This window comes from Schistocerca gregaria, chromosome X (genome assembly GCF_023897955.1).
Source record: "Schistocerca gregaria isolate iqSchGreg1 chromosome X, iqSchGreg1.2, whole genome shotgun sequence".
NCBI classification, from domain to species: Eukaryota; Metazoa; Arthropoda; class Insecta; order Orthoptera; family Acrididae; genus Schistocerca; species Schistocerca gregaria.
In genome coordinates this window covers 489,420,629-489,445,206 of record NC_064931.1, presented here as the reverse complement: position 1 = coordinate 489,445,206, position 24,578 = coordinate 489,420,629, and the positions used below count along the sequence as shown (strand labels likewise).

Sequence of the window (24,578 nt, the reverse complement as noted above, 5' to 3'; positions counted from 1 at the left end):
GAAACAGTAAAAGTGACAGTGACAGTGGCAACTCTATATATAGAGTTTGATAGTGATGAAGATGATTAAAAGAAACATGTAAGTTCAACATTATGTAAATAGACACACAAATAGAATTAAATAATTTCAGGCATAGAAATAACAAGTTTTCAAATCATAATTATGTCTTAAACTGTTTATCTACTTTAAGATATAAGTGGTTGCAGATGACAAACTGTGCAACAAAGCAGTCACTGTAAAAACACAACACAACAGAAAAACCACACCATGTGGTAAAAAGCTGTGAATTCATAATTTGTGTGTTTTTTTCCAAATATCTGTAATTACGATTTAAAAACTAATAGCTACATGTATACAAACAGCAAAGAACACTCTTTATCTTTAACAGATGTGAAATAAAATCCCTCTGAAGATGATGCAACTGCAGTGAAACATGTTTGGGTTAAAAAACAGAATTGTGTTTTGCTAAAGGCGAACCCTATCCAAAAACATACACACTGTTAAAGCAAACACGGAAGAAAAGAGCTTCAACCCCAAGACGATTAGTCCTACATGTTCTTTGCGATAGTACCTTTGTATACACTGATGGCTCTTGGACTGATCGTGGGGTTGGGTGTGCCTTCATCATTGGCACCCGTGTCTTTTGATATTGTCTTCCAGCACACTGCTCAGTATTTACAGCCGAGCTCTTTGCTCTGTATCAGGCCATGGAGTACATCTGGCGACACAGCCTTTTCAATTGTGTCCTCTGCTCAGACTCACTCAGATCCCTTCATAGTCCATGTCTGCTGTACACCGCCCATCCCTTAGTGCAGCGGGTCCAAGGAAACTGTCACTTGCCCACACTTGGTGGAGTCAGTGTGATGTTTCTTTGGATTCCTGGTCATGTCAGTCTGCCAGGAAACGAGGCTGCTGATGCTGCTGCCAAGGCTGCAGTCCTCTTACCTCAGCCCGTGAATTCCTAAATTTCCACTGATGATCTCTGTGTTACCATCTGGCAGGAGATGCAGTCCCTTTGGCATCATCAATTGTCCTCCCTACACGGGAATAAGCTCCTTCTTATGAAGCCTTTGCCATCAGTTTGGACAACCTCTCAGTCTTGCCGATGGGAGGGGGTCATTTTAACTAGGCTGCATATTGGGCACTGCTTTTTTAGGCATCATCATTTGATGAGTGGTGCTACCCCACTGCTTTGTTCACATTGTGCTCAAGTTTTAACTGTCCATCACTTCCTGATGGAATGCCAATTTCTTAACCTGTTATATTCCTGCTTGGGTTTGCCATCTGAGTTATCGGCCATTTTAGGAAATGACGCGCAGGCTGCTGACCGCATTTTACTGTTTATCCATCAAAACAATATGGTGAAAACCTTGTAATTTTTAGCTTTGGACCTCAGTTTCTGTATGGTGTCTTTTTAGCCCTTTTTCCATGTACCTGTTTTCAGCTGTCTTCTATTACATCAGTTGGGCCCAACATGCCACTGTGTGTTCGTGTCCTGTAGTTTGGAATTAGGCGCATATGACCCCAGCTGTGTTTTGGTCCCAAAAGCAAAAGAAAACCAAACAAAACATCTGCTATAAGGTACCACTCACTCTTTTAATATTGTGTGGACAAAAAAAAATTGAAGTCATTACCAGATGTCGAGAAAACAAGGAAGCATATTGGAGACAGAAATAACCCACTTCTGGATGTGGAATGATATTTTGAATTGCTTGGACCATGTGTTGTGTATGATACTCAAAGGTTGTACACACAACTAGGTGAAAAATATTTTTCATTGTGGTTCTTGGAACTACAAACAAAGAAAGGATTGTAGTTACTTACTTATGAATTAATTTCCGAATTGCCTGGTGTAGTACCGGAATTCCTTGGTGAGCATAAATCCACAGCTTAGCTACTAATGGTTTTTAATTTGGGGACTCCAGTTGGAGATATGTAAGCAGATTAACAATCAAGACTGAGCCCCTGTAACAAAAAAGAATAAAATGGAAATACTATGAACTGTTGCTGCACTTGACTCTGTGATGTCATTTATATGCATTGGTGCACTCAACTGTTGACTGCACAGCTGGCTCCAACAAACATCTGCTGTATGTCCCTAGTAAAAACACTGTTGACAGACAATATAGACAACTACAACTACTATGCAAAGAAAAATAATCAGAACAACTGAGCAGTCTGTGAAAACTGTGCCAAGACTGGATGGAATAAATATTATTGTGTTGGGTCTGATTTCTGTCCAGTTGGGTGAGAGCTGCTCCACTGGTGCCTTGACAGCATAACATTTTTGCAGTTTCACCATCAGACGGTCTAGGTCGTACTGCATTCGCTGACTAAAGTGGCGGTTTTGATGTCGCATAGCCTGCAGAAATGGAAGCCTGAGCTGCTGGTATCGTGAAAACCCAGCAATATGTGAACTTAAGCTAAGAAAGGGTCTGACTGTCTTCATGCCTCAGCATGTGCTTCACTGTCCTGTACTATTCGAACCAAAATTCCACATATTAATGTCTCTGCTTGTGATTGTCCACAAGAATATGTAAACTTGCATTTCCTGGTCAGGCCTTGCAGTTCAGCAATCCGTGACGTGTAACCGTCTAATGTTGAAGGAACTCTAAAAAAAGTGGCCACCACTTGAATTTTCATAGAAAAATGTTCACTTAAAAGCAAATGATTAGTGGCGATCAGCAACAGTGATGGGTCAGATAAAGGGGTGAGTTTTTGTGAAAGGTAATAGTGGGGGTCAGGACACTTAATGTCACTTGCCCGTAACTTTTTAAATTCTAAAATTTATTATACACTACAAAGTCCTCTTCAGCTTAATTGAATTTCTGGAAAGCTGGGATTGCTGGAAGCAATTGTAGACATGCCAGATTGTCAGTTTCTATATGGGCTCATGCTGCTGCTCAAGCTGTCATTTATAAAGTCTGAGAAACGTTTTGTCCATCATGGTTGGAACACTGGGAAAAATGGCCTGACAAGTCCTATTCCAGAATAGGGAGCTTGCGGTTCCTCATTGTCACTCTTGTAAGTCTGCTTCTTCAACAACACAAATCATGTACAAATAAATTACAGAAACTAATAGTTTCCGACTCTTTTGGAAATATACAAATGTTAACTGCTGCAAGTTGATACTTCTTGATCAGTACAGTAATCTATAAGTTTGTTCAAAGAACAGATACAGTAGTGCAGGAGAACACTACCTGTAGGCTCGACTGGGAAGCATTGAAATATGAATCATGCTCTCGGTGCACCCATATGCTGTCAGTTCATTCACTGAAAGCATTAAAGATGGCTGGACAGTGAGCAAAGACAATACTGCATTATGCAGACAGTCTTGCTTTATACTTAAATGTTGACAGTAGGTAACAGTCAAGTTCAAATCTCAACCCAAGAGAAAATAAAGTAGCACAGGATCATTGTCAATAGGTCCAATGGAGAGCCCTGCTGTAAGCATCAGCTGGTTGAAAAATGTGCGACTGTAGTGTTCCGTGGTAGCCGTTAAATCTGCCATGGGTGTTTTTTCACATGACCTGTCGCTGCACCTAGTGACCTCTCCAGACATGTGCATAATTGTATCAATTCATCCTTTGATATGTTTGATGGGGTTATAAGTGTCTATGCATGGGGATACAAAGGTGTTTTCTGGGAACATAGCCAGTAAGCAGATGAAAAGTATTTTGTTTATAATGGTTATTAACTGCTCGATTTGTTCTGGTTGCAAATGTAGAAGACACTAGTGCCAAACGAGTGTATCATAATACAAAGAACTGTAGGGAAAAGCAGTTGTAACTGCAGTTCTTTGCCATTATGATTATACTAATAAATATGTACAGTGAGTTAAGCCTAATTATCACGCAGTACTATTTCTTCTTGTCATCAACTTTCTCCAATCTTTTCCAATTCTTCTCAGTACCTCCTCATTCCTAACTATCAGTCAAGCTGATCTTCTCCATTCTGTGCCCTATCCACATTTCACAAGCTTCAGACAGACTGAGGTGGTGCAGTTGTTAGCACACTGGACCTGCATTCGGGAGGATGATGGTTCAAACCTGTGTCCAACTATCCTGATTTAGGTTTCCATGATTTCCTTAAATCACTTAAGACAAGTGCCAGGATGGTTCCTTTTGCAAGGATATGGCCGACTTCCTTCTACATGCTTCCCAAATCCGATGGGATCGATGACCTCGCTGTTTGGTCCCCTCCCCAAATCAACCAACCAACCAACCACAAGCTTCAATTCTCCTCTCATCCCGCTGTCACAGTGTCCATGTTTCTGTTCCACACAAGGCCAACACAAGGTTTAACAAGTAGTATTTGCAACTAGTGACATTGGGATTTGGTGAGGATTAATTATATTATTGTATGAACAACTAATGAATATGTATTTTTTAGGTATACAGGTGCCGACAGATATTTAATAATTCATTGACATAGGTATAGGCGTATTACTTCATAAGTAACATTAACTTGGTGCGAGGTGCCGGGACTAGCAGTGTGTTTAACACTAAATTCTTCTAGAATCTTGAATCTTCGTATGTAAATGATGCTTTAGGACCCCCCATCCCCCCGCTTTTCTAACTCCGACTTTTGATTTTGCACATCGATTAAGAAGGAGTGCGAACTGACTATAATTGATCCTGGAAGTGGAGTAGAAAAGAGTTTGGCACCTACAATAATTTAATTTGATAGAAATAAAGTTGATAAAGGTAAGTTTCGTTAACGTAGAATTTCACTAGTAACTTCCTTAATTCTGCTTTGACACCACTAGCCAAGAGCTTTTTCTGCTTTTGAAATTCCTATCTCGCCAGTTCCATTCTGGCTTTGATGTCCCATTCACAATACAGGTTTTCCCTAGTGCAGCTTCCCTAATATGTGAATGTACCACCTGTTATATGCTTTCTGGCCCTAACTTATACTTCACTGTTCTTTTCTTTAGACCTATAACCAAGCCTTTCATTTTATTTTTGTTTATTTTCATGCTGTACACTACACAGTCTTCTTTTAGGACATTCAGCATTTCAATCAGTCTCTCTTCATTTTCTGCAAAAATCACGTCACTGCGCATCTTATGTATTCTGTTTTTGTTCACCTAGCCTGATGGCTCTTTTTCCATGCAAACAACTTTTCACTATTTCCTCCAAATAAATGTTAAATGGGATCAGTGAGAGAAGAAAGAATAGTAAGATAAGTGGATAGTATGTAATTTTATCCTGGGGAAGAGAAGGAAGGGGAGAAGAATATACCAGATGATGTGTGATGTCAGTAAACTGCAAGGAGGTTACCACAGAATGAAGAAGAAAGCAGAGGACAGAGAAGCATGGAGGGCTATGATGTCTAAACTTACCACAAGGCATATAACCAAATATGTTTGTAATCTGTGACTTAATATCTATACATTTCAGTGCATCTGTCATCACACAGTTGTTGATAAAATATTAAGACGCTTTGTTTACATTCAGGGAAAACTTGGTTTTTGCAATGGTAGCTCGATATACAGGGTGTTACAAAAAGGTATGGCCAAGCTTTCAGGAAACATTCCTCACACACAAATAAAGAAAAGATGTTATGTGGACATGTGTCCGGAAAGGCTTAATTTCCATGTTAGAGCTCATTTTAGTTTCATCAGTATGTACTGTACTTCCTCGACTCACTGCCAGCTGACCCAATTGAAGGAAGGTAATGTTGACTTTGGTGCTTGTGTTGACATGCGACTCATTGCTCTACAGTACTAGCATCAAGCACATCAGTACGTAGCATCAACAGGTTAGTGTTCATCACGAATGTGGTTTTGCAGTCAGTGCAATGTTTACAAATGCGGAGTTGGCAGATGCCCATTTGATATATGGATTAGCATGGGGCAATAGCCATGGCGCGATACATTTGTATCGAGACAGATTTCCAGAATGAAGGTGTCCCGACAGGAAGACGTTCGAAGCAATTGATCGGCGTCTTAGGGAGCACGGAACATTCCAGCCTATGACTCGCGACTGGGGAGAACCTAGAACGACGAGGAGACCTGCAATGGACGAGGCAATTGTTCGTGCAGTTGATGATAACCCTAATGTCAGCGTCAGAGAAGTTGCTGCTGTACAAGGTAACGTTGACCACGTCACTGTATGGAGAGTGCTACGGGAGAACCAGTTGTTTCCGTACCATCTCCAGCGTGTGCAGGCACTATCAGCAGCTGATTGGCCTCCACGAGTACACTTCTGCGAATGGTTCATCCAACAATGTGTCAATCCTCATTTCAGTGCAAATGTTCTCTTTACGGATGAGGCTTCATTCCAACGTGATCAAATTGTAAATTTTCCGAAATCAACATGTGTGGGCTGACGAGAATCCATACACAATTGTGCAATCACGTCATCAACACAGATTTTCTGCACCATGTCTTGATTGGGCCCCATGTTCTTCCACCTATGCTCAATGGAGTGCATTATCATGATTTCATATGGGATACTCTACCTGTGCTGCTAGAACATGTGCCTTTACAAGTACGACACATGTGGTTCATGCACGATGGAGCTCCTGCACATTTCAGTCAAAGTGTTCATACACTTCTCAACAACAGATTCGGTGACCGATGGATTGGTAGAGGCGGACCAATTCCATGGCCTCCACGCTCTCCTGACCTCAACCCTCTTGACTTTCATTTAAGGGGGCATTTGAAAGCTCTTGTCTGCGCAACCCTGGTACCAAATGTAGAGACTCTTTGTGCTCGTATTGTGGACGGCTGTTATACAATACGCCATTCTCCAGGGCTGCATCAGCGCATCAGGGATTCCATGCGACGGAGGGTGGATGCATGTATCCTCGCTAATGGAGGACATTTTGAACATTTCCTGTAACGAAGTGTTTGAAGGCACGCTGGTACGTTCTGTTGCTGTGTGTTTCCATTCCGTGATTAATGTGATTTGAAGAGAAGTAATAAAATGAGCTCTAACATGGAAAGTTTGCATTTCCAGACACATGTCCACATAACATATTTTCTTTCTTTGCGTGTGAGGAATGTTTCCTGAAAGTTTGGCCATACCTTTTTGCAACACCCTGTATTTATTCTCCCATCCTTGACCAAATAAGCTAGTAGTTCATTCATTATCTCATCCCCATTGGCAGTTGACTTCAAAGAAAGAAAAGAAAAATATAGTATTTGCATAATGCTATCTGTCAGCAGATAATAAATTAGCAACCCTTAGTGATTTTGTGTGTGTATGTGTTTTTGTTGTTCTACTATCATGGTGCATAAATACAGGTACAAGGCATCTGCAGATATCCGTCCATTTAATTTCTGAGATATGTGCTATTTTATCGTTTTTATTTTATGACTTCATAGATTAACTTTTGTTGTTGTGTTCAGGTGTGGCAGCTGAACTAACAGATGCTTTGGAAAAATCTGTGACTGGACAAGAGGTTGACTTAGAAATGACATTAACAAACTGTACAAAAATATATCCAGAACTTTTCAAGAATGATTTGAAAATTGTGAGTTAAATATTGTGTCCCCAACTACTATACTATAGTGTGTTTTAATACTTAAATGCTTGTTCAACAATGTAGCAAAAATTAGTGGTTACTTACTATAATGAAGACACATTACGTTGCAGACAGGCAACTAAGACACTAACTTAAAGCTATCAATCACAGCCTTCGTCAGCTACAGAGAAACACACATCATTTATAAACACAAGCAAGTACACCCCCATGCACATGACTGCCAACTCTGGCAGTGTGGGTCAGAATGCTGAGCTGCCAGAGTTGTCAGTCATGTGTGTATGAGCTGTGCTTGTTGTTTGTATGAATGGTGTGTGTGTCTCTTTTGTTGATGAAGGCTGTGGCTGAAAGCTTTATGTAAGTGTCTTTTAATTGTACCTGTCTGCAATTTAATGTGTCTTCTTAATGGTAAACAGCAATCTATTTTTTCATACTTTGTTGATTATTCCTACTGGCAGTTTCTATTGCTTAAATCTTTGTTTCAATTTCAGAGAAATCATCCATATTTGGAACCTGCACTTGGAGAAATACATAGACCTTCAGTTTCCCAAGGAAAAGAAATTTCTTTGTCAAATATTATGACACACTTTGAACTTGACTTCAAAAAAATAAAACACCATTTGTCATCGGGAAGTGTTAAAACCAAACTGCTGCTTTTACAAGCCCTTCGTTGGGTAAGAAAAGTTGTATTTCCATTGTTGTGGATAATGGTTCTGATATAGCTTAATTTGTTTACATAAAAGTAGTTTTTTTAGAAAACTCGGATGGCAAATATTACATATTAATTGTGATTTGTATTGCTGTTAAATCTGTGCATTTTTTTATGGAGTTGATTTAAACCATGTCATTTTGTGGAATGTCTTAAATTTGTTTAACTGTGTGCAGGACCAACATGAACAGAGAGACAGAAGAGCTAATTTTTTAAAAAGCTAATTTTTTAAGCTGTCCGTACAATAAGAAAACTCCTGTTGCAATCATGTAGGATTTGTAGATGATACATGTCAGTTCATTGACAGCACAGAAACTTTATACAGAGAAGGTAATGGAATGTGAAATTTATATTCCATTGAAATGAGCCACAGAAAGCATCACTGTCAGATTGTAGTCATTATGTGTTCACAACATATTCAACAAATATCAAAAAATTTCCCAATACCATTCCTCTCCAGGTGCCATCCATCACTAACACTAAACTTTCAGCATCCATTAGATGAATTGTGTGACTGACAGCAATACCCAGAACAACCACCTCTGGCCGTAATAATGGCCTTGATATGCCTGGGCATTGGGTCAAACAGAGCTTGGATGGCGTGTACAGGTAGAGCTGCCCATGCAGCTTCAACACAATGCCACAGTTCGTCAAGAGTAGTGACTGGCGTATTGTGATGAGCCAGTTGCTCGGACACCATTGACCAGACGTTTTCAATTGGTGAGAGATCTGGAGAATATGCTGGCCAGGGCAGCAGTCAAACATTTTCTGTACCCACAAAGGCTTGTACAGGACCTGCAGCATGTGGTCGTGCACTATCCTGCTAAAATGTAGGGTATCGCAGCGATCGAATGAAGGGTAGAGCCACGGGTCGTAACACATCTGAAATGTAACGTCCACTGTTCAAAGTGCCGTCAGTACGAACAAGAGGTGACCGAGACTTGTAACCAATGGCACCCCATACCATCACGCCGGGTGATACGCCAGTGTGGTGATGACGAGTACATGCTTCCAATGTGATGCAGCGTCAAGGGTAACTGCAGTCATGGTCTCCGAGCTGATAGTCGATGCTGCTGCAAACATCGTCGAACTGTTCGTGCAGATGGTTGTTGTCTTGCAAACGCCCCCATCTGTTGACTCAGTGATCGAGACATGGCTGCACGATCCGTTACAGCCATGCGGATAAGATGCCTGTCATCTCGACTGCTAGTGATACGAGGCCATTGGGATCCAGCACGGCATTCCGTATTACCCTCCTGAATGCACTGATTCCATATTCTGCTAACAGTCATTGGATCTCGACCAATCCGAGCAGCAATGTCGTGATACGATAAACCGCAATGGTGATAGGTTACAATCCGACCTTTATCAAAGTCGGAAACATGATGCTACGCATTTCTCCTCCTTACACGAGGCATCACAACAACATTTCACCAGGCAATGCCAAACTGCTATTTGTGTATGAGAAATCAGTTGGAAACTTTCCTCATGTCAGCATGTTGTTGGTGTCACCTTGTGTGAATGTTCTGAAAAGCTAATCATTTGCATATCACTGCATCTCCTTCCTGTCGGTTAAATTTCGCGTCTGTAGCACGTCATCTTCATGGTGTAGCAATTTCTTTGGCCAGTAGTGTATATTAACATGTTAAACTATGTACGGTTTCTGAGAATGAATATCCACACAACTTTATAACAGAAGTGTTGATCCTTGTCAGTGCCTAACACGTGCACACTAAGGCAAAGTACAAGGACATTGTTGTAGCATGGAGCAGGGAGGATAGATACTGACACAGTCTCACAAGACTGAGATCTCAACAGTCCACTGATGGGCAACAAGGCACCGTGATGGCATGCTCCCATGAAGCGATGAGCTCGTGGGCAGTCACATGCAGATCATACAAAGTGATGCCCTCAGGAGCGGCTAGCAGAAGTGTAGCATTGTAAATGGCTCACAGTATATGGATATATGACCCTACGGATGCAAGTAGGCACCTGCAACTGCAACATTGTTTGCCATGACTTGCACACTCCATAGTGGCATGGCTCACAGCACCAGACGTTGTGCTGTCTCCAGGAGACTTGACAGTAAACAGCTTAGTGACTCTATTACCAAACATCCTCTAGGGTGATGCATTGGCCATACCTGGCCTGCAAAGAGTATCAATAAGTATGGTGGCAAAATGTGCAGGGGCATTGCCCTGCATACACCTCACCCCTCACAACTTAAAAAGGGGTGGTGCAACCATTTCAGAGAAGTGCAGGCACCCAAGAGAGGAGACACATTAAAGGGATCAGAGTGAATGTTGGTTAAACTTTTTGAACCAGAAGACACACTTCCAAACTTTTGAAGTTAACAGAAGCTTTTATAAAACAGGTGCAAGAAGTTGAGGAGGCAGGGAGATGCACATGGCAAAATTTTGAGGACCTCTGCATTATAGCATGATTTTGACCCTCAACAGAAACACTAAAATAAAATAGTCCTTGACAATTTTAACTACACGTATAACAGAGGACAATTGCCAACTAATAAAGATGGTATTTCAGTTCCCTCCTCAACAATGTCTAAGGAACTCTTTTATTGTTGTCGTAAATATTTATGTGAGAAAAGACGGTCAACTGCCATCATGTCTGGACCTTGGAAGCGAAGCAACTCCTTTGTTACTGTCACTGTGGATTCAGGATATCATTCCACCAAAGTCCCTATGGGACGCAGCTATACAGAAGACTTTTCTATACTAGCTCACCAAATAAGTGAATTCTTCCATCTTGAGAAAGTTTCTGGTGCTGCTGGGAGGTTTATCATCCTCATGGAGCTCCACACAAGGGCTCCCTCAACATCATCCAGTTCTTTTTTAATTATGCTTCTTTTCTCAACAGCAATTTAGATATAGAGTCATAATGTCCTTTCAGGTAGTATTTCAAGTGTAATTAATTTTTTAGTAGCTGTAAGTAGTGTAACAGCCATATTCAGCAGCCTTGTTCACTTCTCCTTATTTGTGCCTTCTTTTTCAATTTTCTGCTTTTCTTCCAGTCACTATGCATAATTTAAAACCAGTGGTTAAGATTCTGTAGAAATGAGCAGAAGAAACTATTTAAATTTTGTGCCGAGGAAGCTGTGTGTGTTATTTTAAGCAATGAGTGTGATTTTCTGTTTCTGTAAATTTTCTCAATAGTATTTCATGAAAAGAAAGTCTTCTTCCCTCCAGAGATTCTCATTTGAGTTCATGAAGAATCTTTGTAATACTTGTGTGTTGATTGAACCTACCAGTAACAAATCTGTCGGTACACCTCTGAATTGCTTCAATGTCTTCTTTTAATCTCACATGCTGAGGATACCAGACACTTGAGCAGTACTCAAGAATGGGTTGCACTACTGTTCTATATCTGTTTTCCTTTATAGATCAGCCATACTTTCCCAGAATTGACCCAACAAACCATTCACCTTCTTTGCTACCGATCTTATGTCCTCATTCCATTTCTTATCACTTTGCAACATTATACCTAGACATTTAACAGATCTGACTGTGTCAGGTGCGTCAAGCAGCACACCATTATACTGTGTTTGAACATTACTGGATTGTTTTTTCTACTCGTCTGCATTAACTTACATTTTTCCACATTAAGAGTAAGCTACCATTCATAACAACAAATAAAAATTCTACACTCCTGGAAATGGAAAAAAGAACACATTGACACCGGTGTGTCAGACCCACCATACTTGCTCCGGACACTGCGAGAGGGCTGTACAAGCAATAATCACATGCACGGCACAGCGGACACACCAGGAACTGCGGTGTTGGCCGTCGAATGGCGCTAGCTGCGCAGCATTTGTGCACCGCCGCCGTCAGTGTCAGCCAGTTTGCCGTGGCATACGGAGCTCCATCGCAGTCTTTAACACTGGTAGCATGCCGCGACAGTGTGGACGTGAACCGTATGTGCAGTTGACGGACTTTGAGCGAGGGCATATAGTGGGCATGCGGGAGGCCGGGTGGACGTACCGCTGAATTGCTCAACACGTGGGGCGTGAGGTCTCCACAGTACATCGATGTTGTCGCCAGTGGTCGGCGGAAGGTGCACGTGCCCGTCGACCTGGGACCCGACCGCAGCGATGCACGGATGCACGCCAAGACCGTAGGATCCTACGCAGTGCCGTAGGGGACCACACCGCCACTTCCCAGCAAATTAGGGACACTGTTGCTCCTGGGGTATCGGCGAGGACCATTCGCAACTGTCTCCATGAAGCTGGGCTACGGTCCCGCACACCGTTAGGCCATCTTCCGCTCACTCCACAACATCGTGCAGCCCGCCTCCAGTGGTGTCGCGACAGGCGTGAATGGAGGGACGAATGGAGACGTGTCGTCTTCAGCGATGAGAGTCACTTCTGCCTTGGTGCCAATGATGGTCGTATGCGTGTTTGGCGCCGTGCAGGTGAGCGCCACAATCAGGACTGCATACGACCGAGGCACGCAGGGCCAACACCCGGCATCATGGTGTGGGGAGCGATCTCCTACACTGGCCGTACACCTCTGGTGATCGTCGAGGGGACACTGAATAGTGCACGGTACATCCAAACCGTCATCGAACCCATCGTTCTACCATTCCTAGACCGGCAAGGGAACTTGCTGTTCCAACAGGGCAATGCACGTCCGCATGTATCCCGTGCCACCCAACGTGCTCTAGAAGGTGTAAGTCAACTACCCTGGCCAGCAAGATCTCCGGATCTGCCCCCATTGAGCATGTTTGGGACTGGATGAAGTGTCGTCTCACGCGGTCTGCACGTCCAGCACGAACGCTGGTCCAACTGAGGCGCCAGGTGGAAATGGCATGGCAAGCCGTTCCACAGGACTACATCCAGCATCTCTACGATCGTCTCCATGGGAGAATAGCAGCTGCATTGCTGCGAAAGTTGGATATACACTGTACTAGTGCCGACATTGTGCATGCTCTGTTGCCTGTGTCTATGTGCCTGTGGTTCTGTCAGTGTGATCATGTGATGTATCTGACCTCAGGAATGTGTCAATAAAGTTTCCCCTTCCTGGGACAATGAATTCACGGTGTTCTTATTTCAATTTCCAGGAGTGTATGTAAGTGACACTGTATTATCCCACAGCCATTTAATGAAAATGCATTCCTGTACACTACAGCATCATCAGCAAACAATCACAGGTTGCTTCCCACTCTATCCACTATATCGTTTATACACGGGACAAGAGTGGTCATATACACTTCCTTGGGGCACTCCTGATGATAGCCTTGTCTCTGATGAACACTTGTCTCCCAGGACAACATATTTGGTTCTGTAGCTCAAGAAGACTTCAATCCATTCACATACCTGAGAAACGATATCATATGCTTGTACCTTCCTTAACAATCTGCAGTGGGACACTGTGTCAAACACTTTCTGGAAACCTAGATATACGAAATCTGCCCGATGCCTTTCATCCATGGTTTTCAGGGTGTTGTGCAAGAAAAGGGCAAACTGAGTTACACTTGAACAGTGCTTTCTAAATCCATGCTTATTTGTGGACAGAAGCTCTTCTGCCATAAGGAAATTTTGGTCCATAATTTTGTGGGTCCATTCTTTTATCTTCCTGTGTACAAGAGTCACTGTTCTTTTGTAATAAGTGCAAGCCAGGTAAGGGCCAATGCCAAAGAGCACACCCTTTAAAATCGAATTTGGGACTCCATCTGGATCTGGTGACTTTCGTTTTCAACTCTTTCACTAGTTTCTCAGGGCCAGAGATGCCTGTTTCCATGTCCTCAATACAAGAAATCATTTGACAACCAAATGATGGTATGTTTGTATGATCCTCCTGCATGTATGATTTTTTAAACACAAAATTTGAAACTTTCTGTTCATTGCTGGTTGATGAGCGACTGAATAGAACCCTTCAACCAGTTTGGTGATTTTATGTAGGACCACAACTTTCACAGGTTTTCACAAAGATGTGTTGCTAAGGATTACTGTGGAAGTTGTATGCTTCGCACATCAATCTTTTTAGAGATGCATGAATTTCTACTAACTTTTGCCTATAGACTTTTCCACACTTTTTATGAAACAAGAGTGCAATAATCTCCATTTCCTCAGTATTTTCCAAATTTTGTTATTAAACCACAATGGATCTTTTCCATCCTCACTCTTATCAGTTGGCACATACTTTGCCAGAGTTCAACATACAGTCAGTTTAAACTTTGCCCATAATTTATCTACATCCATCACATTGGAAAGACACGATGCCCGTTCATTGTGTAAGTAAGATGCTAACAACTGGTTATCTGCTATTTCCAGCATAAAGACTCTCATAGCCTTCTTGATGGATTTATTAACTTTTGTAACCATCATCACTATGATGACATAGTGATCACTAACCCATGTCTTTATTCTGACAGTGTCAATAATATCAGCCCTGCTTGTAGCTACAAAGTATAAAATATTTTCACTGTCTGTGAATTGCCAAACTAGCTGCTCAAGACAGACTGTCCACACCATGTGCCATGAACACATAGATGTCCAGTCTATACTCAACAGGATAAAGTCAGTTTCTTGGCCTAATAAGCTTAACTGGTACTATACCTGAGGAATCTGAAGACAGTGTCACTCGGTGTGTTCTGTATTTCACAGTGTGGCAGTTAGAAGACACATGGAGCTGTTAGCACTGTCTGTTCCAGTTTTATAGAGCCTTTGTATGATCCTGACTTTTATTATCACAAGTGGCATATGCATGTGCTCAGTCAGTTTGCTTGAAGAGCTGTGATGCAGTTTACTATGATGGAATGAGGGTGGCATAGTGGGAATTTAGGGTCAACTACGTCCAGAGCCTTTGTACTGAGGCTGGAAAGCTGCCAGTTTGAAGATGCAGCAACTCTTCGTAGTAGAAGCAGCTTATAAAATTCATTCTGTACTGTAAATCCCTGTACACCAGAACAATTGCCTACCCATTTCTACATCTACATGATTACTCTGCAATTCACAGTTAAGTGCTTGGCAGAGGGTTCATTGAACCACAATCATACTATCTCTGCCATTCCACTCCCGAACAGTACACGGGAAAAACGAACACCTAAACCTTTCTGTTCGAGCTCTGATTTCTATTATTTTATCTCGACGATCATTCCTACCTATGTAGGCTGGGCTCAACAAAATATTTTCGCATTTGGAAAAGAAAGTTGGTGACTGGAATTTCGTAAATAGATCTCGCCGTGACGAAAAACGTCCTTGCTTTAATGACTTTCATCCCAACTTGCGTATCGTATCTGCCACACACTCTCCCCTATTGCGTGATAATACAAAATGAGCTGCCCTTTTTTGGACCCTTTCAATGTCCTCCGTGAATCCCACCTGGTAAGGATCTCACACCGCGCAGCAATATTCAAACAGAGGACGAACGAGTGTAGTGTAAGCTGTCTCTTTAGTGGACTTGTTGCATCTTCTAAGTGTCCTGCCAATAAAAAGCAACCTTTGGCTCACCTTCCCCACAATATTATCTATGTGGTCTTTCCAACTGAAGTTGTTTGTAATTTTAACACCCATGTACTTAGTTGAATTGACAGCCTTGAGAATTGTACTATTTATCGAGTAATCGAATTCCAACTGATTTCTTTTGTAACTCATGTGGATCACCTCACAATTTTTATTATTTAGCGTCAACTGCCACCTGCCACACCATACAGCAATCTTTTCTAAATCACTTTGCAACTGATACTGGTCTTCGGATGACCTCACTAGACGGTAAATTACAGCATCATCTGTGAACAACCTAAGAGAACTGCTCAGATTGTCACCCAGGTCATTTATATAGATCAGGAACAGCAAAGGTCCCAGAACGCTTCCCTGGGGAACACCTGATATCACTTCAGTTTTACTCGATGATTTGCTGTCTATTACTATGAACTGCAACCTTCCTGACAGAAAAATCACTAATCCAGTCGCACAACTGAGATGAAACCCCGTAGGCCCGCAGCTGGATTAGAAGTCGCTTGTGAGGAACGGTATCAAAAGCTTTCCAGAAATCTAGAAATACAGAATCATCTTGAGATCCCCTGTCCGTAGCGGCCATTACTTTCTTGCGAATAAAGAGCTAACTGCGTTGCACAAGAACAATATTTTCTGAAGCCATACTGATTATGTATCAATAGATTGTTCCCTTTGAGGTGATTCATAATGTTTGAATACAGTATATGCTCCAAAACCCTACTGCAAACCAACGTCAATGATATAGGTCTGTAGTTTGATGGATTACTCCTACTACCCTTCTTAAACACTGGTGCGACCTGCGCAATTTTCCAATCTGTAGGTACAGATCTATCGGTGAGCGAGTGGTTGTATATGATTGCTAAGTAGGGAGCTAATGTATCAGCATAATCTGAAAGGAACCTAATCCGTATACAATCTGGGCCTGAAGACTTCCCTGTATCAAGCGATTTGAGTTGCTTCGCGTTTCAAATTCTGGAGTATTCCATTCATCTTTCCTGGTGAAGGAATTTCGGAAAACTGCGTTCAATAACTCTGCTTTAGCGGCACAGTCGTCGGTAACAGTGCCATCGGAACTGCGCAGTAAAGGTATTGACTGCGTCTTGCCGCTTGTGTACTTTACATACGACCAGAATTTCTTCGGATTTTCTACCAAATTTCGAGACAATGTTTCACTGTGGAACCTATTAAAGGCATCTCGCATTTATTAAACAACATTTTAAAAACCTTTTTATTTTTAGAAAATCAGGCTATTTGGCATTCATGCAAAGATACATAACTTATGATATTAATAATGGTTAATGGTTTAATGGAGCTTGGAAATTTGCCATCTGGAATGTTGGGGGAATTGCCCTTAAGAAAGCTGAATTAGCTAAACATCTGAAAGGAAAAGAAACAGGTTTTGGAGAAATTACAGAAACAAAGAAGAAAACACCTGGAATTAAATGTGTAGACAACTACATTATGATCTACAGTGGAGTAAAGTAGGAACAAAAAGCAAGTAAAGGCATCCCATCTACATTCATAGAAAATGGGGATATAAAATACTGAACTTTGAATGTGTAAATGAACCCATTGTACTAGTATGAATTAAAAGTCCAACAGGAATCCTACGAATAATAGCAACTTATGCCCCAGAAGAAGGACAAGTTGACAAGTCCAAGGCCTTTTACAAACATCTGAAACAGTTGCAAGCAATCTTAAACAGATATAGTAAAAGACAGATCTCAGTGCTAGAATTGTAAATATACCAATTCCAAAAATAATAGGCATATGTGGAGAAAATGTATTCAATAAAAACAGAAAAATACTCAGAGATTTTGCTACCTTAAATCATTTAAAAATTACCAGTACTTTCTGTAGGAAGAAATACATACACAAATTTACCTGGTCAGCAGGAGGATATAGATCTATCATAGATTATATAATAATAAATGAAAGATTTACTGGATAAGTTAGAGATACCAGAGTTTATCAAGGAGAGTATACTGTATCAGATCGCTTTCTACTGGTGTCAATAAATGACATCTATGCAAAATGGAGAAATCCGAAGAAACCAGTTAAGGGCCAAAAGGAAGGACAACTTCTTAAAGTTTACCTTTTAGCAGATTGCTGAGACAGCAAATTTAAAAACAGTAGAAGACTTAGAAGAAAAACGGAAAAACTTAAAAACAGCTATATTGAACCTAACTTACTTGTGAGGTTCTGGGGAAGAAAAGGAAGGAGTAAGGATATGGACATCAGAGATGGAAACAGGTTTTAAAGGAAAACAAGAACCATACAAGTCCTATATAAATAATCCTCTTAATGAAAAGTATAATACAAAATACATAACTCATAAAGCACATGTAGAACCACGGGAATGCTTCATTAGCAATATGGAACATGGTTTACATGGCAGATAAACTATCACTTATAAAGTGATAAAATCACTCAACAGACAAGAAAATGATGGTGTACGTGTTAATAATATAGGAGGGAATGAATGGAAATCTCATTATAAAAAAAAGTGTTATTATGATACTTAAATTCAGATGTTACCTGAAATGAACGACACTGATATGTGAGAACTGCTGGAAGCTCTAAAAGCTACAAAAAATAGGCAAATCACAGACTTAGATGGTATAATGTGGAACTGTGGAAATATGGAGGATTATTCTTACATCTAAGACTTCTTCACATATTTAATCAATATTGGAGGAATAAGAAGCTACCAAAAGACTGGCAATGAAAATAAATGTATTAACTATCAAGTAATATGCCTCCTGGATTCACCCTATAAATTATAGTCCAAAATCTTGAATGCAAGGCTTAAAAATATCATGGAAAAGCTAACAGGAAAGGGAGGTAACGATGGTGGAACGTAAAGTGCCCTCCGCCACACGCTGTTAGGTGGCTTGCGGAGTATAAATGTAGATGTAGATGAACAATCAGGTTTTAGAAAAGGAGTATCAACTTCTGACAACGTTTTTACACTGCAATTTATAGAAAAGAGACAATAGTTCAATAGGGAAACCCATCTTGCTTTTGTGGATTTTGAGAAAGCATTTGATAATGTGAATAGAGAAATGCTATTGATTATCATGGGTGAATGAGTTTGTCCGTCTCACCTCACAAGTGCTATTAAGAGTGTATACACAAACACTGAAATTGTTATAGATATCAGAAATGTATCAACAAAGCCAATGAACACAAACAAAGGGGTATGACAAGGATGCTGTATATAGAATGAAAATTACCTTCAGATTGGAGTCTATAAGTTGCAGCAGATAGCCTCAGATTACAACCTAACATTGTCGGAAGATAAAAAAAAAAGCAAATGGCATTTCAGGGCAGACTACCAGTAAGCCCTAAAATACTCTTGAATAGTAAAATCTTGGAGTGAGGAAAACATTTTAAATATCTAGGATGCCACATCACTCATGAATATAAACATGCCGTGGACAAAAAATTAAATAAATTTACTTTCATATGTGGAACTATCATTAACTGTTTGCAGAATAAAACCAGATAAGAAATCCAGTTGAAATTTTGTAAAACAATAGCAGTGGGAGGGCCCCTGGTCGGAGAGGGTGGCATCAGGGTGGATGACATGCCATGAAGTGTAATATGTCATCTCTTGCTGGTGGTCAACCACCAGTAGTCTCTAAGTGCTCCATGTCTCAGTTTAATGCAATGAGGTATGATGCTAAATTGTTCCCCTCCATAGCCACACCATGGGAGGAACGCCAGGCTAAGAATGGCAGTGAACTTTATTCTCCCCGGTACCACCTATGCACGAGAGCTGATGGGGAATTCTTTGTGTCAATGAAGCCTCAGGTTTTTGTAGAGCATTTAGAGAACAAGTTTAGGGAGGTAGAGGGATTGTCCGAAATGCGATCTGGGTCAGTCTTTATAGAAACAGCATCCTCTGTCCAATCACAGGCATTACTTGCCTGTGATAAGCTGGAGGATGTTTCTGTTTCCATCATGCCCCATAAGAGCTTAAATATGGTCCATTGTATTATCTTCCACAGGGACCTTCTTTTGCAGTCTGACGATGAGTTGCATGCCAACTTAGAGTGACGAGGTGTTCGTTTCCTCCTGCGCCCATCGGGGTCTGAGGAATAATCAGGTTTCCACCAGTGCCTTCATCTTGGCCTTCGAGGGTGAGACATTACCCAATAAGGTCAAGGTGATGGTCTACCACTGTGATGTCAAGCCATATATCCCTCCCCCAATGCAGTGCCTTAAGTGCTGGAAGTTCGGGCATATGTCTTCCCGCTGCATTTCTAGCATCACCTGTTGAGATTATGGACATCCTTCACATCCCAATATTCCATGTGTCCTGTCTGCCATCTGTGTCAACTGCAGAGAGCACCATTCCCCGTGCTCGCCAAACTGCAGGATTCTACATAAAGAAAGGAAAATCATGGAATACAAGACCCTGGACCAACTTACCTACACTGAGGTTAAGAGGAAATTTGAATGCCTACATCCTGTGCATATCACATCCTCTTACTCTGCCACTATGAAAACAGTTCTTGCCCCATCAGTTCTGCCACTTCCAGTCGGCTCTCAGAGCTGTAAGAGTATGCGTGCACCCTTGATGGTGAGGGAGCGCTTCTCTCCCTGTTGCTCCCGCACCACCTACCTTGGGAGCAATGCTCCCCAACCATCGGGGACATCAGTCCCCACATCTCAGCCAGAGAAGCATCAGTCTTCTTTGGCTCCTCTCATTAGAGCGGGGTCGCTTGGGTCACTCCCTTCCCAAGTTCATACAAGTGAGAATGCGGGCAGCCGCCAGTGGCTGAAGTTCCCACAGGCAGCTGGTCATAGGGCTTCAAGATTCTCCTGTCCTGGAGACTGAATCAGTGAAGCCCTCCCAGCCAGAGAAACCCAAGGACCAGCGAGAGAAATCTAAAAATAAGACCCCCAATAACAAGGAAATTGCAGTTTCACCCACACCACCATTACATACAAACTCTGTGTGTGAGGATGAGGTGGAGATTCTCATGTCCGCTGAGGACCTAGATCTCGCCAGACCCTCAGACACAATGGATATAGATTGCTCAGGTACTAAGTCGGTGGCAGCAGGTGACCCTGAGGCATAAACTGCCTCCTTTCATGCTTTTATGCCTTCCCAGCCCCATGACGATGTCATCCTCCAGTGGAATTGTGGCAGTTTTTTCCATCATCTGGCTGAGCTATGGCAACTGTTAAGCTTTATACCTGCTTTCTGCATTGCCCTCCAGGAAACCTGGTTTCCAGCAATGCGGACCCCTGCCCTTCATTACTGTAGGAGATATTACAAAAACTTTAGCACATATAATAGAGTGTCAGGTGGGGTTTGCGTCATGTCCTGAACTCAGTGTGTAGTGAACCTGTGCCCCTTCCAACTCTTCTTGAAGCTGTGGCTGTCAGCATAAGGACGACATATTGGCCACACTGATTCATCAACTCCCAAAACCTTTCCTACTTTTGGGAGATTTTAACTCCCATAACCCCTAGTGGGGTGGCACCATGGTTACTGGCCGAGGTAGAGATGTCGAAAATTTACTGTCTCAACTCGACCTCTGCCTCTTAAATAATGAGGCCCCCACACATTTCATTGTGGCTCATGGTACTTACTCGGCCATTGATTTATCACTCTGCAACCCAGGACTTCTCCCATCTGTCCACTAGAGAGCCCATGATGACTTGCGTGGTAGTGACCACTTCTCTATCTTCCTGGCACTCACCTGGTGTCATGCCCATGAACGCCTACTACCCAGGTGGGCTTTACAGGAGGCAGACTGGGAAGTTTTCACCTCTGCCCTCTCCATTGAATCTCCCGCACATGATAATATCGATGTGATGGTTGGGCGAGCCACCAGGATGATTGTTTCTGTGGCAGAAAATTCGATCCCTTGTTCCTTAGGGTGCCTCCGTCTAAAGACAGTTCCTTGGTGGACGCTGAAAATTGCTGAGGCCATTAAAGAGCATAGGCAGGCTCTACAGCAACATAAGTGGCACCCTTTCCTGGATCACCTAATAGCTTTTAAACGGCTCCGCTCCTCCATTTGCCAGCTTGTAAAAAGAGGGAAACAGGTGTGTTGGGAGAGGTACATCTCGACCATTGGGTGCCATACGTCACCTTCTCAAGTCTGGATGAAGATCAGACGTGTTTTTGGGTACCAGACCCCAACAGGTATCCCTGGTGTTAACGTCAATGGTGTGTTATTTACCAATGCAAACGCAATTGCCGAGCACTTTGCTGAGCACTAAGCTCGAGCTTCTGCGTCAGTGAATTACACCCCAGTTTTTCACATCCTCAAATGGCGGGTGGAAGGGAAACTCCTCTCGTTCACTGAACGTCACGGTGAACCCTATAACTAGAGGTCTGCGCGGATAAGAAAAGTGCAATCCGCATCCGCACCACATCTGCAAGGTCCTAATCCGCAACCGCATCCGCAGCAATTAATCTCCAAGTTCCTTATCCGCATCCACATATATTTAAGTTTTGAATGGGTAATTAATAGTAATACACAGTAGTACTTAGAATTATCATATGTAATGACATAGTTATTGTTAAGGTGCCATTTCTGCGACAACTTAACTACTTTTTATATATACTAAGATGGTATCTGTTCATTCGGACATGTCCGAAAGAACAGATACCATCGGTAACCATGCAGCTCGTTAGAATGAAATGACAATGAAATGAACACCCTGAGTTGCTTACAGGCTTTGACATAGGCCAACGGGGACAGATGAAAATATGAGCCCGACCGGGACTCGAACCCGCGATCTCCTGCTTACATGGCAGACGCTCTATCCATCTGATGGTAGACAGTGGGCAGGTTTGCCACCCAGAGAACACTTCACAGGTCACACACAAGACATGGCTGTGGAAACGGATTAGTCGCAGGTCTCTTGGGTACAGCTACGTCGGTCGTAGCCAGGGGCTGAGGACAACAGACATCTGCTCTACCCGGGCCCTGCAAGATTCCAAGAATGTCAACAGACTTGAAGTTTTCAACTAACATTGCAACATACATACTGGGCAGATGTCTTGCTCATTATCCGCAGATGATCCGCGGATATCTGCGCCTGTCACGATTTTATCCGCCAAGTAACAAGTGTATTTATACTTTAGGCATCGCCATATAATTTTGTTCCCCAAAATGAAAACAAGATATACAGATTGAGTTAACAATTCCTACCCACCACCTTTTACACAATACAAACATAGCAATTCTTCTATGGAATAGGAGGAGTTGTCAGGGAGAAACTTTTCAATTTATTTTCAAATTTTACCTTCCTTAGAATTTTATATCACTGGGTAAGTGGTCAAAATTTTTTGTTGCAGCATTGTGCACCCCTTTCTGTGCTAAAGGCAACCTTAATGTTGAGTAATGAATGCCATTTTTTCTTCTAGTATTGTAATTATGTACCTCATTGTTCCTTTTGAACTGTCGTGGATTATTTACAACAAACTTCATGAGGGTATAAATATACTGTGAATCAGTCGTCAAAATGCCCAACTCCTTAAACATATGTCTACAAGATGATCGCAGATGAGCACCACATATTATTCTTACACCACAGTTTTGCTTAATGAAGTCCTTCTTTCTTAAAGATGAGTAACCCAAGAACACTATTCGATATAATATTACTGAATGAAAATATGTAAAATATGTCAACTTACTGATTTCTCTTTCCCCAAAATTTGCTGTGATTCTAAGTGCAAATGTGGCTGAAGTAAATTGTTTCAGGAGTTTCAAAAATGTGTTTTTTTTCCAATTTAAATTCTCATCAGTATGGTCACCTAAGAATTTTGAAGTTTCCACCTTACATATTATTTCATCACCATGTGTTACAATTATCACTGGCGCAGTACCCCAAGAGGTGCAGAACTGAATATGATGGGTCTTTGTGAAATTCAGGGTGAGACCATTCACAGAAAACCAGTCTATGATAATTTTGAGAACTTTGTTCACCATTTCTTCCATTTCTGTATGTATACTGGGAGTGATTTCAATACTGGTGTTATCTGCAAAAAGAACTAATTCTGCTTGTTGTACATTAGACCATGAATCATTTACATATGTGAGAAACAGTAGTGGACCTAAGATTGAGCCTTGGGGACCCCGTACATGATTTCTCTCCAGGCAGAATAATGGCCCTGGATTCTGTTGGTTGAATTACTACTAAGTACAACTTTCTGCATTCTTTTGGTTAGAAATGACATGACCCATTGGTTGGCTATACCATCAATCCCATAAAACCTCAATTTATGTACTCTGATTCACTCAATGAAATGCCTTAGATAGGTCACAGAAAGCACCTACCAGTGCTAATTTGTTATTTAATGCTTGTAGCATCTTGTGTGTGAACATGTAAATGGCATTCTCAGTAGAGCAACCCTTCTGGAACCCAGACTGTGATTTTCTGAGGATATTATTATTGCCAAGTTGAGATATTCTAGAATACATCACCTTCTCAAAAAATTTGGAAAATGATGTCAGCAGTGAAATAGGTCTGTAGTTACTGTTGTCTCTCTTATCATATTTTTTAAGGAGGGGTTTAACAATGGCATATTTTAGTCTCTCTGGAAAAATGCCTTAAGTTAATGATGAATTACATATTTCAGACAATACCGGACTTATTATATGGGAACAATTCTTTAGTACTTTATTGGAAACACCATCAAAACCGGAAGAGCTTTTATTCTTGAGAGAATGTATGACCCTCTTAATTTCAGAAGTAGAAGTTTGTGGTACATTCATATGGTGTAATTTTATGAGATTTACTTCTTTAATATATTGCTATATTGCTGCGAGCTTTCTTTTGAACTGTTGGTCCCTATGTTTTCTACTATGTTTAAGAAATGACTATTAAATACATTTGTTGCCTGTGACTTGTCATTTGTAAGCCTTCCATTCA

The 24,578-nt window shown here is 41.5% G+C and overlaps 1 protein-coding gene across 1 annotated transcript in view; it reads left to right on the top strand.

The window, feature by feature from the left end:
* LOC126298155 (lisH domain-containing protein ARMC9-like) overlaps positions 1 to 24,578 on the top strand; it is a 232,051-nt gene that overhangs the window by 71,238 nt on the left and 136,235 nt on the right. Inside the window, exons 8-9 of the mRNA XM_049989465.1 lie at positions 7,358 to 7,482; positions 7,983 to 8,165. Coding sequence (XP_049845422.1) covers positions 7,358 to 7,482; positions 7,983 to 8,165 — 308 coding nt within the window. The remainder of the gene's footprint in view (positions 1 to 7,357; positions 7,483 to 7,982; positions 8,166 to 24,578) is intronic.